The sequence below is a fragment of the Phodopus roborovskii genome, unplaced genomic scaffold (assembly GCF_943737965.1).
Source record: "Phodopus roborovskii unplaced genomic scaffold, PHOROB, whole genome shotgun sequence".
Lineage (NCBI taxonomy): Eukaryota > Metazoa > Chordata > Mammalia > Rodentia > Cricetidae > Phodopus > Phodopus roborovskii.
This window is the reverse complement of record NW_026126517.1, coordinates 21,585,239-21,598,876: the sequence shown is the minus strand read 5'-3', so window position 1 is coordinate 21,598,876 and position 13,638 is coordinate 21,585,239. Positions and strand designations below refer to the sequence as shown.

Genomic DNA, 13,638 nt, shown 5'->3' with positions numbered 1-13,638 from the left:
AACTCCAGCTCCAGGGGATTCAGCATCCTCTCCTGGCCTCTGTGGGTGACTCACACACACACACACACACACACACACACACACACACACACACACACACTTTCCTCTCTCACTCTCTCCATTCCCTGACCTTCAAAAAAAAAAAAAAAAAAAAAATTTAACCCTGACTGTCCTGGCACTTGCTCTGTAGACCAGGCTGGTCTCAAACCCACAGAAATCTGCCTGCCTCTGTCTCCCAAGTGCTGGGATTAAAGGTGTGTACCACCACCTCCAGGCTATAAATGAATAATTTTTTTTAACTTAGCAAAGTGGAGAAAGGAGATTTGTCTGAGGTGGCTCATCAGGGAGAGGTCCAGTGACCCCTCACCCCCAGCTCATCTTTCAGGGTCCTGACCTGGGGTTAGATTTAAATAGAGTAGAAGGTAAGAGGTATGCCTACTAAGCAGTCCTGTCACGGTGTGGTCTCGAACCAATGTTCATTGACTCTGTTCCAGTCTGTCCCTTGAAGTGATCTGACAAATTATCAGAACTCTGTGACATCTCTTCTTAGAAGACAAATTCTGGCTGGCACCAAGGAGAGCTTTATCTTTTTTCTGTTTTTCAGTTTAAGATTCCTGGAGAAATTCCGATTCTTTGGGATTCATTGTTTGAATAGTCTGATAGCCAAAGGGAGAGGCACAAATATCTTTAGATAATTTTGTTGCTGGAGGGGCTGCATGTAAGACCCTGGGATGAGGTTGTCCATGCTGGGCCTTAGAATTCCTGTCCCCCTTTTCATACTTACTGTCCCCAGCTTGGAATTCCAATGACCAGTGATCTACTTTTTTCTGGGCACAAGAACAGTTGGGATCATTAGAGGCTCTCTTGAGAAAGATAGGGCCCAGGATTTAGAGCAGAGGGAACATAGACATACACTTTCCAGAGAATAAGTCCCATTGCTGTTAACCATTACCCTATTGCTTCCTTGCAGGTTTTCAAGGAGGCGTGACTCGGGAGGGGGCAGGTGGGAGGGTCAGCTGGTTATAATGAACCTTGTCCCTACTCTAAGTCCTGGGTCACTGATCCAACTATGGAGGCAACTGCAGGTAGGAGGTGGGGAGATATCCTTGAAAGGGGACTTTGGGCAGCAGCAGAGGGGACAGATTTGGAATCTTTGGGTCTAGAACACACTTGATATTAGGGCTTGTAGGTCTGAGGCAATAGATAGCGCTAAACGGGAGTGAGGTGAGTGTGTGCGCCTATCTTCCTGGTCCACACCCTGCGCGGATAGTCTCAGATTTATGTGCCACAGAACTGGGGAAGGGAAATAAAGGGGAGTCAACATTCCTGCGTGTGAAGATAATGGAGCAGAATGGGAGGGGTCTAGGGTTCCTGAGCCCTTTCAGGTTTTTACTATGGAAGTCCCATCTCGGGGAGGAGTGCGTCTCTATTCTAACTCTCTCTTGTCCAGCAGATACTCGAGACACAGCCTCGTTAACTCTGTAAGTTATGAGGGTTGAAGAAGATCGAAGGTTGGGGGTGGAGCTCTCAGCTCTCATCAGCACCTCAAGTAGGACCTGGGACCCCCAGTCTAGCTACATACTTCTCTTACTTGCCTCTCTCTGCTGCCTCCTTACAGGAAGTTTAAGTTTAATCCAAGGCTGGGCATTGACAATCCCGTTCTCTCCCTGGCTGAAGACCAGGACCAATCTGGTAACCCCCTCACCCCTGGCAACCATTACCTTTCCCTAGAGATAGTACAGCACCACACAGCCTCCTATCACCTTGGTAACCACTAACTGCCTCCCTCTGATATCAGTAACTAAGCAGAGGTAGAGGGAGGCAGCTCACCCTTTGTGTTAGCCACCCGGTCCATGAAGTATCCATTTGGCTCTAAAGCCCACCTTCTCACTGGTTGGAAGCTGCCCAGTGCTCTGACAGGAGGTGGGGCTACCAGTCATCTGATGGTCCCATACTTGGACTGTGTGCCCCTCTTTTTTTTTTTTTTTTTTTTTTTTTCCGAACTATCTTCTCCTCCAGATCCCTGGAACCTGCAGCGGCCTCGCTTCTGTCTGCTGAGCAAAGAGGAGAAAACGAGTTTTGGGTTCCATCTGCAGCAGCAGCTGGGCAAGGCTGACTATGTGGTGTGCAGGGTAGATCCAGGCACTTCTGCCCAGCGCCATGGTCTCCGGGTAGGAGACCGGATCCTAGCGGTGAACAATAACAATGTGGAACATGAGGACTATGCAATGGTGAGGCTGAGCTGGGACTCCTTGTATACAAAAGGAACATCCCATAGCACTTCCATAGGAAGAGGAGCCAACACTAACTAGCCTAGGCACTCTGATGCATCGGCCATGCCTCACTCTCCCTAGAACCCATGATTTGGAGGTACCCAGCTAGAGAGTGACTTGATAAAGGCACCTATAGAACTGGTTTCTACAGTGACAATGCAAGTTATAAGGGGTCCTGGGACTCCACCAGGAGGCCAACCTCTTTTGCTTCCCCCCCATCCTTTTATAGGTAGTGCGCTACATCCGGGCCAGCGGCCCCCGGGTGTTGCTGACTGTCCTAGCACAACAAGTGCATGATGTGGTGCGTGCTCAGCAGGGGAGCGATGTCCTCTGTTGTCCGTCCCTAGGCTCTGAGGTCAGGCCCCGGTTGTGCCACGTAGTGAAAGACGAAGGTGGCTTTGGTTTCAGCATCACCCATGGTGAGCTTAGGGCCTGAGGTGGGGTGGTCAGGGATGGGGACTCAGCCTCTGTTCTAGGCAAGGAGCAGACTGGGAGTTACTTTGTCTGCCTTTAGGAAATCGGGGTCCTTTCTGGCTTGTGCTCAGTGCTGGAGGAGCTGCTGAGAGGGCAGGGGTGCCCCCTGGGGCCCGGCTGCTAGAAGTGAATGGGGTCTGTGTGGAGAAGTTCACTTCCAGCCAGCTCAGTAGGAAGGTAAGGCTTCCTGTGGTGGCTGCTATGTGAACCCTGCCTCCGGATCTGAGGGTCTGTGTATGTCACCCTTCTTTTTTATTCTCTACAGTTTGTGTGGGCCTGGGGGGAGGTATTGAGGAGATATCTGCCTCTCCATCCCCACATGGATGGTTCATGCTTATATACTTGCTGGGTCCCCACAGCTTTTGCAGAGTGGAGATCAGGTGACTCTGCTGGTGGCAGGGCCGGAGGTAGAGGAACAGTGTCATCAACTGGGAATGCCTCTTGCTGCACCCCTGGCAGAGGGCTGGGCACTGCCTGCCAAGCCCCGCTGTCTAAACATAGAGAAAGGGCCTCAAGGCTTTGGGTTCCTGCTCCGGGAGGAGAAGGGCTTGGATGGTCGCCTTGGTGAGTGGCAGCCCCAGAGGGCAGGGGTAGGAAGTGGGCCTTAGGATGGTCATACACATCCAGTTGCATGCTTCTCAGTGTCCATGGGAGGTGCTCCAGTCTGAGCTACAGCTCTTGAGCATCCCCCCATGTACTGCAGGGTTAGTCCCTGGGAGAGCATGGGGGTAAGTCAGGGAGGAGAAGTAAATGTGTCTATGTCCCAGGGCAGTTCTTGTGGGAAGTGGATCCAGGACTGCCAGCTGACAAGGCTGGGATGAAGGCTGGGGACCGCCTGGTGGCTGTGGCTGGGGAGAGCGTGGACGGGTTGGGCCATGAGGAAACCGTGTCCAGGATCCGAGCACAGGGCTCTTTCGTCTCCCTCATTGTCGTCGATCCTGAGGCTGACCGCTTCTTCAGCATGGTGCGCAAGTGACAGGGTTAGGGAGGGGTAGGAATGGAGCAGGGCTCAGGTGCCTCAGCTTTGCTCTCTCTGCCCCACACCCAGGTACGGCTGTCTCCCCTCCTATTCTTGGAGAACACAGAGATGGCTGCCTCCCCTCTGGCAGAAACCAAGGATCTTCCAGTTGAAGATGCAATTGAACCTTCTGGCACTGTTGACTCCCGCCAATGCTTCTTGTACCCTGGGCCCGGAGGTGGCTATGGATTCAGACTCTGTTGTGTGGCCAGTGAGCCTCGTCTCTTCATCTCCCAGGTGACTGATGCCCACACACCTTGGCTTCTTTCCATCATTTATCCCTACCTTCCACTGCCCACCAGCCTTAGAACATTTGACCAGTGTTTCTGTGTGTCTTCCCTGTACTGCCAGGTGACCCCAGGAGGCTCAGCTGCCCGAGCAGGGCTACAAATGGGAGATGCAGTTTTGGAGGTGAACGGATATCCTGTGGGTGGTGACACTGACCTGAACAGGCTTCAGCAGCTGGCTGAGGCCGAGCCACCCCTCTGCTTGAAGCTGGCAGCTAGGAATCCACAGGGCTTAGAAGCCTGGATTTCCTCGGAGTCTGGAAAGGTGAAGTCAAACAAATAGATGGAGTTATGAAAAGGACAGAGAGGAGGGTTGTTGGGTAGAGCTGTGTGGGATGTGTATGGGGGAACTGTAGGTCATAGGAGGTGGGGACGGAGGACCCATCAAACAAGTCCCATTCCTGGGCAGTCAGAACATGTTGGAGCAGGAAAATGAAATCTTCTGGTTCCAAACTGACTCTGTCCTTCTCTCCGTGTAGGGCTGGACCCTGGCCTCAGAGTTGCTATAGGATACACCTGTTTGGCACAGACTTGCCTAGTGGTTTTCCTGCCCTTGCTCCTGCACCCTGAGGTGGAGGGAGCTAGGAATGGTGTCTCCAAACTGGAAGTGGGAGCTGGAAGATTCAGACACCAATGACCACATGACTGCCAGGGACCTTCTTCCCTTCTCACAAGCCTACCTCCAGCAGAGGGGTGAGGACAGAGGCCCCATGAGGGACCCCAAGTCTACACAGGATGTTCTGTAGACGTTCTGAGGACCTGTGTTACAAAGATGAATTTCTTCTGCCCAAAGAGGTGATGCTGTGGAGATATTTAGGATTGAAGCCATTGAGAACTTAAGCTAACTGTGATTCCAGAATTTTATGGCATGAGGATTTGGAGATCAGCCATATTTCCCTTCTGTGGACACCTTAGAAACTTGGAGCTGGGCGTTGGTGAAACATGCCTTTAATCCTACCACTCGGGAGGCAGAGGCAAGTGGATCTTTGTGACTTCAAGGTCAGCCTGGTCTACAAGAGCAAGTTCTAGGACAGGCTCCAAAGCTACAGAAAAACCCTGATTTATAAAACCAAAAAGAAAGGAAAGAGGAAGGAAGAAAGAAAGTTGGGAAAGTTGGGAGCTGGTTCCAGGCCACTGTAATGTCCCATTATAACCTTTCCCAGTGGGCCAGTGAGATGGCTCAGGTGGTAAAGGTGCTTGCTGCTAAGCCTGACAATCTTAGTTCAATCCTCAGAACCCTGTAGTAGAAGAAGAGAACCAATTCCTGGAAGTTGTCCTCTAGCCTCTATATGAACAACTTAGTATGCCACTGTCCAAATAAATAAGTAAATATAGTCTTTCCATAGACATCTGGCTTTGTGTTTTTGTTGGTGAGGATAAGCCATGGTAGTTTAAAGGAACCAAAGGTGCTCCAGGCTTAAGGGGATGGGATCTAGTTTCTGTAGGAGAGGGATTAGAACCTTGTCTATTTCTTATTGTTCAGTGTTTAGGACACTAAGACAATGGGTTAACCCACAATATAGATGTCCCCACGAGAGCCATTCCTCATTGCCAAAGGACACAACCCACACTTCTGTTGAATTCTACACCAAGTTGCTTTATTGCTAGGCCTCAGAGATTAGAGGGCAATGGCCTCAAAGTTCCAGGGGGTTGAGGGCAAATTGACGTAGCTGCTCCTTGTGCCTGGTGTGAAGTCTCAGCACAGCTGCATCCCACTGAGGCTTGGTGGCTCTCAGCTTGGCCAAGAGACAGTCCAGGCTGCCCTGTGAACACAAAACTCTCAGCTCCCAGGAAAAGAGGGAAGGGCCAATGTTGCATTAGGTTGCCCAGCTTGGTTAGGAATAGTTATTTGACAATGGCCTCCTTTTCTTTTCTTCCTTCCTTTCTTCTGTAAGGCACCCTTGCTTTGTAGTCCTGGCTGGCTTTGTACTCAGATCTCCTGCTTTAGCTTCCCAAGTGCTGAATTGCAACCATTCCTGGCTTCCCATTGTTCTCTCTCTCTTCAGCACTCAGGATGTAACTAAGGCCTCACACATGCTAGACAAGCACCCTGTCCACTGAGCTGTTCATCAATCCCTCTTTTTACCTTTTATTTTGAGGCAGAGTCTTTTACTATACTGCCTTTGCTGGCCTTGAACTCTGTACCTAGCTTGGCCTTGGACCTATGATCCTCCTGTCTCAGCTTCCTGAATAGTACCATTGCAAACTTGTGCCATTCCTTTCTTTCCCTGCTCCTTCTTCTCCGCACTCCTCTTCCTGTCCCCCCAACCTTTGTTGGGGTGGTTGAACCCATGCATACTAGGCTAGAGCTCTACTATTGCCCTATCCCTACAGCCCCTGATTATTTTGATCTGATTCTCACTACGCAACAGCTACGAAGTACATTGTGGCCAATGTTGACCTTGAACTCAAAATCTTCCTGCCTTAGCCACCAAAGTACTGGGTAAGTCACTGGCTCTGTCAATGGTTGCATCTTCCTTTTACACTTAGAATAGAACATGGCTCCCTTAGGTTGTGGGTCATCACACTAGTTGGGAGCATAGGGGTGGAGGGTTATGGGATTCTGAGAAGATGGCTTCCAGGGAGTAGTGCTTACATGCAAGATTTCCTCATATTCGGCCTCCATGTTTGCCACGTGGGCACGAAGCTGAGCCAGGGTTTCATCTTGCTCTCTGAGGGCTTGCTCAGTCTCTTCCCTTGCTGCCTTAGCCTCCCTTTGGCATGTTTCTAGGGAGCAGGGCAGAGTGATAAAGAAGACAGGATGGTGTCTCTACACTAGGAGCACTAACCAACTTTGGCAGGGTCGTTACAGACTTCCAGGGTCACCAACTTTCCAAAGTCTCTATAAAACATTGCAAGACAGATCTTCTCTATCTCCCAGGGTTAAGATTATAGACTTGTGCCAACTAACATGGTGCAGTTTCTCTATACATCTTTTTATTTAATTTTATATCTGGGTTTTAAAAATAACTTTATTGGGCTGGAGAGATGTCTCAGAACACTGACTACTTTTCCAAAGGTCCTGAGATCAACTCCTAGCAACGTCATGGTGGTTCACAACCATCTATAATGAGATCTGGTGCCCTCTTCTGGTGTGCAGGCATACATGGGCAGAACTCCATACATAATAAATAAATAAATCTCTGAAAAATAATTTTATCCACGTCCCCCCATGTGTCTATGTGTGTACCTGTATGCAGGTGCCTGTGGAGAGCAGAAGAGGGAATTATATCGGATCCTCAGAAACTGGAATTATAACGGTTCTGAGTCACCATGTGGGTGCTGGGAATCAAAGCCAGACACTCAGGAAGGGCAGCCAGTGTTTGTAATGGTTAAACCTTCTCTAGCCCCTCCCTGCTTTACCTTTGGAGAGAAAGTGATTTAGGCTCCTCTTGTTTGCTGTGACCCTAAAATGTGAAAATGGATGACATAGCACCTAATGTGGCGGGGGTGCAGTAAATGTTGAGTTTTAGTCTGAAAGAAGGCTAGAGTTGGGTTAGAGATGAAGCCCTGGCCTGTATAAGCAGCTCATGAATATTTATAGAAAAACTGAAGATATTTTGGATGTGATAGCTCACACCTGTAATCCCACAACTCAGGAGACTGAGGCTGGAGGATCACTGTGAGTTCAAGTCTACCTTGGGCTTTTTGAGGAAGAAGACTTCAGGAGGCGGCAGGAGCAATGCTCAGTTGTTAAGAGCTCTGGCGGCAGCTCTTGCAGAGGACCCAGTTTTCGTTCCCAGTGACTCAGAATCATCCTTAACTCCAGTTCCAGGGGATCTGATGCCCTCTTCTGACCTGTCTTCCTATATGAATGGCCTATTCACCGATTTAACAAGTAGTAATTTAAGGCCTTCTACCAGGTGCCCAGCTTTAAAGATACTGAAGTAAATTAAGTCTACTGCTTTCTGTAGTTTGGTTGCAAAAGTCAGCTAAACTAATAAGAAATGTGTTTTGTTTAAGACAGACAAGTCAGTGAAGGGGTAACTGATGTGCAAAGGGGGGAAGGGGATGATAGTCCTACCTTTTCTTTACTTCTATCTTAGATGGCTTTTTAAAAATTTTTTTTGAAGAGTTATTTATTTTGTTATTTTATGTGTATGAGTGCTTTGCCTGCACCATGTGGATGTCTGTGGAGATCAGAAAAGAGCATTAGATCTCCTAGGGATTGGGTTACAGATGGTTTGTGAGCCACTATGAGGGTGCTGGCTCAGGTTCTCTGTAAGAACAAGTGCTCTTAACTGCTGAGCCAACTCCCTGAGAAGCCAAGTCCAGCCCCTGGCATAGGGGTTTGTGCCACTGAACTCTAAGTTCAGAGGAAGGCTAGGGTGAAGGTGACCCTAGTTAAAATTCAACCAGAAGATTGTAATTGTAGACATCTAGTGAAGGACCTCCCAAGTCCACTCTTCCATGATTGTTCATGAGCCTGGGGAAAAGGGGTGAGCAACGGGGACTACCTAGCTGTTCCTGTAGGCCTCTCACTTTCTCCTCCAGCTGCTTGCTTTGGGTCCTCAACTCCTCTTGCAGGGCCCGACGCTGGCGGCTCATCTCTGAGGTATGAGCCATAGGGATGGAGGCATGAAGAAAGGAAATGAGGTTGAATGTGGGGGAGAGTCTCACTCAAGGAACAGAACTAAGAAACTTGGGAGACCTTAAGGTTTGGGAGATCGGAAACCACACCCTTCCCCCCTACCCTCCACACCAGCACTCACTCCCAAAAATAAAGATAAAGGGCAGTGGCTGCATTATGTTTCACACAGATAGCAAGCATGCAGCATTAGACACTCTAGAATGTGGTAATCCGCATTCTACCAGGGATCTGTCTTTGGTTCTCAGGACCCTGCCTATTCAGGGACAGCGGAGTAGGGTATGGCAGTTAGAATTCCTCTTCATTTCTCTTCCTTGAATTGCCCAACTTCCTTGGTTGCCCTCTTCTATGCCCCTGTGTCCTGCCCACAGGGCCAGACAAATCATACCTGCATATACAGCCTTCCCTTCGCTTTGGGCCCGTTCCAGTTCAGCTTCCAGCCCTTGCAACCTCTGCTTCAGCCTGTCTTCAGAAGCCTTGGCTCTGCGGGTCTCATCCCTCTGGAGAGCTGTGGGCAGTGTCAGAGCCATGCTCAGGTCTGGACTGTGGGTCCCACAGAACCAATCACTGTAGCCTCTGTGAGCTATGCTTACCTCTGGGAACTTAGTGACAGGTGTCAATTTCTTATACTCTTTATTAGTTGCCCTATCCAAAACCCATAGGGTTTTCATTCCTAACTCACTATTTCCTCTTTGTTCTGGCCACTAAAAGACAATGGCTTTCCCAAGTTGTGATTCCACTCCCAATGCTGGAGGTGGAGGGGAGGATAGCTTCTTTCATTGATCTTCACTGCCTAGCCCTTCCTCACAATCTTGTGAACAGGCAATGGCTAGCTCGATTTAGCCCTGCACACAGTTCAAACTTCCAGTTCCCCAAGAACCCAGAAAGGTCCTATGTGCCATCCATTGGGTGGCTAGTTTATTGTCAACTTGACATAAGCTAGAGCCATCAGAGAAGAGGGAGCCTCAACTGAGAAAATGTCTCCATAAAATCGGGCTGTAGGCAAGCCTTTACGGCATTTTCTTAATTAGTGATTAATGGGGAGGGCCTGCCCACTGTGGATGGTGCCACCCCTGAGCTGGTGGTCCTGCATTCTATAAGAAAGCAGGCTGAGCAAGCCAGTAAGCAGCATCCTCCATGACCACTGCATCAGTTCTTGCTTCCAAGTTCCTGCCCTGTTTGATTCCTATCCTGACTTCAATAATAAACAGTGATTTGAAAGCATAAGCCAAATAAACCCTTTCCTCCCCAAGTTGATTTGGTCATGATGTTTCATCACAGTAACGACAACCCTAACAAGAACATTTTATCTCTGCGGTCTCCTGAGGCTTCAAACTTCTTACCTAAGTGGTCCTGAAGCAGCTCCTTCTCCAGCAGGACCAGCCTATGCTTGGCCTCAGACTCTGCATCTGTCCTGGCAAGATGATAGTCTTAGGTTATCCTTATCTTGGTCCCACCCCAGTGTTCCTACCACCTGCACTTCTTCTTGCGTCATGGAGGAAGGTCGCTGGATGAGGGATGCCCAATGGCAAATCTGGTAAATTTACAGTTGAGTGGCTGAGTCTTCACTGCCATGTGAATGGTGGGTGCTCAAAATAAGGATGAAAAGTATGTCGAGGGCAAAGAGCTAGATGGGGCTCCAGGGGGAATTTGGGAGAGAGGCATTCCCCATTTCCTAGGCCCCATGGAATCTGGTCTCAAGGCTCTGAAGAGAAGGGCAAGGACACTTCACCCTAGCCAAGTGTGGTGGCAACGCCTGTAATCCCGTCACTAAGAAGACTGGGGCAGAGGATATGTTTGAGGCCAGCCTGGGTCCCATAGTGACCCTGTGTCAAAAGAACAAAAGACAAAACCAAAACAAATCCACTCCATGTTGTTGCCCAGAGGGCTGGGTTCCTTCCGAGGACCTTTATGTCTCAGGTACACCCCGTGACTCACCAGGACTGGAATTTTTTTTCTTCTTTTGTGCCCCAGTTTTCCTCCCCTTTCCTTTGGTTTTAGGCGGCATCCTTGCTGTCCTGGGGGAGGGAAGACTTTCTGTGCAGGTCTGCATACAGAGATGCTCTCCTGGCTCCTGACAGAGGTAGGAGTCTCAGGACAGTCAGAATGCTAATCTCCCAGTGATCTCACACTTTATAGAAGCTTTGGTTCTTGGTCTCCTGGGAACCCCAGGCAGGGCTGGGAGGTAGAACAATTCTATGGGCAGCAGTGTCAGCCCTCTTAGAGAACATAAATCTCTAGACCTGGTCCCTTCTCTCTCCCCAGCATGCTTACTCTCCCTTTCCTACCTGGAGGACCTTCTCTTGCTTGTGTGCTGTCTCCCTGGGGAATGACACTCCATGGGGGAAGGTAAAGAGTGTCCCAAGCAGACTGAACCTAGGGAGGAGCCTGGGTCCTGAGAGCCAATCGAGGGTGGAGAAGCTTCCCCAAGAGGCAGGAGCAAGAACTGGGATGATGGATTTCTGGAGACTGCCTGCTGTCCAGGCAACCATGAAACACTGTGTTCATAGGCAGGTAGGATAGGCCAAACTGGCTCACACAAAGTTCCTTTAGGTAGATTCTCCTCTTACCCCCAAAGAAAAGACCCTAAAGAAAAGGCCTTGGAGCTGCATAGCTATTATTCATGTCTACACAGGCCCTGCCTATCATCTGGATACTTTGCAGCCTAGAAATCTAGTGCTTCCCAGATGTAGAGGAAAGGCAGGGAGAGTAGCCATCACAGGCACTTTACATCCCATTGTCTCATGGACACAGTGACATGATTTACTTTGGAACTTGAGATCTGCTTCAGAAAGGCTATCTGTGGCTTTGTGTAGGAAACTCATGCTGGCACAGGTAGTTGAGAGAGTTTTCCACTTAAGAGAAATGAGAACAGAGAAGAAAGAGGTGGAGCCACACATAAGGCAGAGTCAGGAATTGAAGTATTTGATTTTGCTCAGCTTGGATTTCTTGGTGTATAAGTTTTGTAGTTCCTGAAAGCCCTAGACCTCGGTGGTGTGTTCCCAGGTCTTCTTTCTCTCCCAGTTAACTATTGTCTCACTCCCCCATTTCTTTATGGGGTTAATCTGCAGACAGGTGTTTAGAGGCCCCCCAAGTCCCTGAAGCATAGAGTTGGTTAGCACTCCCTCTAGTGGACTTGCTTTGACCGGAGTCTCCTAAATTTTGCAGTTTATTATTTCTTAAACAATATTGGGGAAGATTCTCTTTGGGGGATGCTTTCTAGCATCTTGTGTGTGATTTTAAAAAATTGATTGTGGGCATAGAGTATGATGGGTAGCTTGCTATTGCCTCCTCCATCTGGGAGGGCTCCATCTTGGAACCATGCCATCACTGGGCATCACAAGGGCACCATACATAGAATGAAACAGCAAGCCTTCCTCCCCGTAGGATCTACAGACTCCTTTTAGGCACTTCTGTCTATTCTAGTCCCTTAAATTTTGGTCAACTGCATATTATTGGAAGCAAATCTGCAGAAACAGGTACAAGATGTGGGAGGAAAATGTCTCACCCGTGAGGAACAAGCAGAAGGTCTATGTAACCCCATGGCAGATATCTTAGAAAAGATTTTTAATTTTTAACTATGCTATATTTGTGTGGGTTTGTGCATGTGAGTGCAGTACCCAAAGAAGCTAGAAGAGAGCATTGGAGAGCCTAGAGTTGGAGTTAGGCTCTTGTGGGCAGCCCATCAGTGTGGTTGGTGCTAGGAACCAAACTGAGGGGCTCTGCATGAGCAGTACTTGCTCTTCACATGGAACCACGTCTCCAGACATCACTGCACATTTCATAGAGGAAAGAGAGGGGTCAGACTGGTCTCTGTGGTGATTGCAACCCATGGAACTTGGGGCTGGTGAGCCTTGTGCACACTTCCTTCCCGGACTCTTTCTTCTCATTTCCCACCATGTTTTCATTTATTCCTCTCCCTGTGCTAGCATGCATGGGAGCTCCTGCCCTTCCCTTTGCTTCAGGAGTGTGTTTGGGACTTCTTCCACTGGGTCACTGTGTCACTCATGTTGGTGATTGGAACGACACATTGAGGACAGAAGTGACGGAGTACAAGCAATACCTCAGGCTTTACGAGAGCATTTGTCTTACAGATATGTTCAGTCAACTGACTTTCAGGTGCAGAGTCAGGATGTGGTTTGAGGTCAAGGTGAAGTGAAGTAAAAGAGAGTGCCACCTGTCATGTGATGAACTGGCCCCAACGTAACCCAGAATAGGGATGGCATTGTGTTCAGCATTCCACCCCCATTGCTAGAACATATTCAGAAAATAAATAAAATAAAAATAAATATTTACAAATAAAACTGTGAGTAAAAGGTCCTCCTTTTTTTATTGACTTCAGCATAGAATCAAGAAATAGAAAGATAATTTTAGTAGACCTATCTCTTTTCTGTTAAAATTTTTGTGGGAACTGGAGAGATGGCTCAGAATTTAAGGACACTAGCTGCTCTTCCAGGAGACTCACTCATGTGCACACACTTAGGCAGATTATTTAAATTAATAAACACAAATATTTTTGTTTTTTGAGACAGGTTTCTCTGTATTGCTTTGGAGCCTGTCCTGGAATTCCCTCTGTAAACCAGGCTGGCCTTAAACTTATAGAGATCTCCCTGCCTCTGCCTCCCAAGTGCTGGAACTAAAGGCAAGCTTACTGTTTAGCCTGGCTGGTCTGGAGCTCACTATGTACATTAGGTTGGCCTCAAACTACCTCTGCCTCTTGAGGGTTGGAATTAAAGGAAGGCACCACTACATCCTGATCTAGACAAGAGCTTTGAGGAGATGATAGAGAGGAAGGTCACTTGTTTTTCTTAAATATAGATTGGTTATTTATATATTAAAAGAAATATGGCTTGATCAGAGACCCAATGGCCTTGGTCCACAGCAGTTTTTTCCTACCCTTCCTAATGCTGAGACCCTTGAATGCAATTCTTCATGTTATGGTAACCTTCAACCATAAAATCATTTTCGTTACTACTTCATACCTGTAATTTTGCTACT

The 13,638-nt window shown here is 48.4% G+C and overlaps 2 protein-coding genes across 3 annotated transcripts; one reads left to right on the top strand and one right to left on the bottom strand.

Annotated features, from left to right (window-relative positions):
• Positions 1 to 1,091: 1,091 nt before the first annotated feature.
• On the top strand, positions 1,092 to 4,831 carry Nherf4 (NHERF family PDZ scaffold protein 4). Its single transcript, XM_051197219.1, has 10 exons — positions 1,092 to 1,481; positions 1,619 to 1,692; positions 2,020 to 2,231; positions 2,503 to 2,692; positions 2,788 to 2,924; positions 3,107 to 3,311; positions 3,515 to 3,711; positions 3,796 to 4,002; positions 4,117 to 4,317; positions 4,532 to 4,831. Exons 1-10 carry the CDS (start codon positions 1,342 to 1,344, stop codon positions 4,559 to 4,561), a joined length of 1,593 nt encoding a protein of 530 aa, XP_051053176.1. The 5' UTR covers positions 1,092 to 1,341; the 3' UTR covers positions 4,562 to 4,831.
• An 809-nt stretch (positions 4,832 to 5,640) lies between these two features.
• Ccdc153 (coiled-coil domain containing 153) lies at positions 5,641 to 10,869 on the bottom strand. 2 transcript variants are annotated; one of them, XM_051196884.1, is made up of 6 exons: positions 10,579 to 10,681; positions 9,984 to 10,049; positions 9,029 to 9,148; positions 8,510 to 8,602; positions 6,649 to 6,779; positions 5,641 to 5,815 (listed from the first exon to the last, which is right to left on the bottom strand). In XM_051196884.1, the coding sequence occupies exons 1-6, from the start codon at positions 10,646 to 10,648 to the stop codon at positions 5,687 to 5,689; spliced, it is 609 nt and encodes a 202-aa protein (XP_051052841.1). In that variant the 5' UTR covers positions 10,649 to 10,681; the 3' UTR covers positions 5,641 to 5,686. The 2 variants fall into 2 exon arrangements, with proteins under 2 accessions (XP_051052841.1, XP_051052842.1); XM_051196885.1 differs by lacking the exon at positions 8,510 to 8,602 and having other exon boundaries at positions 10,579 to 10,869.
• Between the last annotated feature and the right edge of the window lie 2,769 nt (positions 10,870 to 13,638).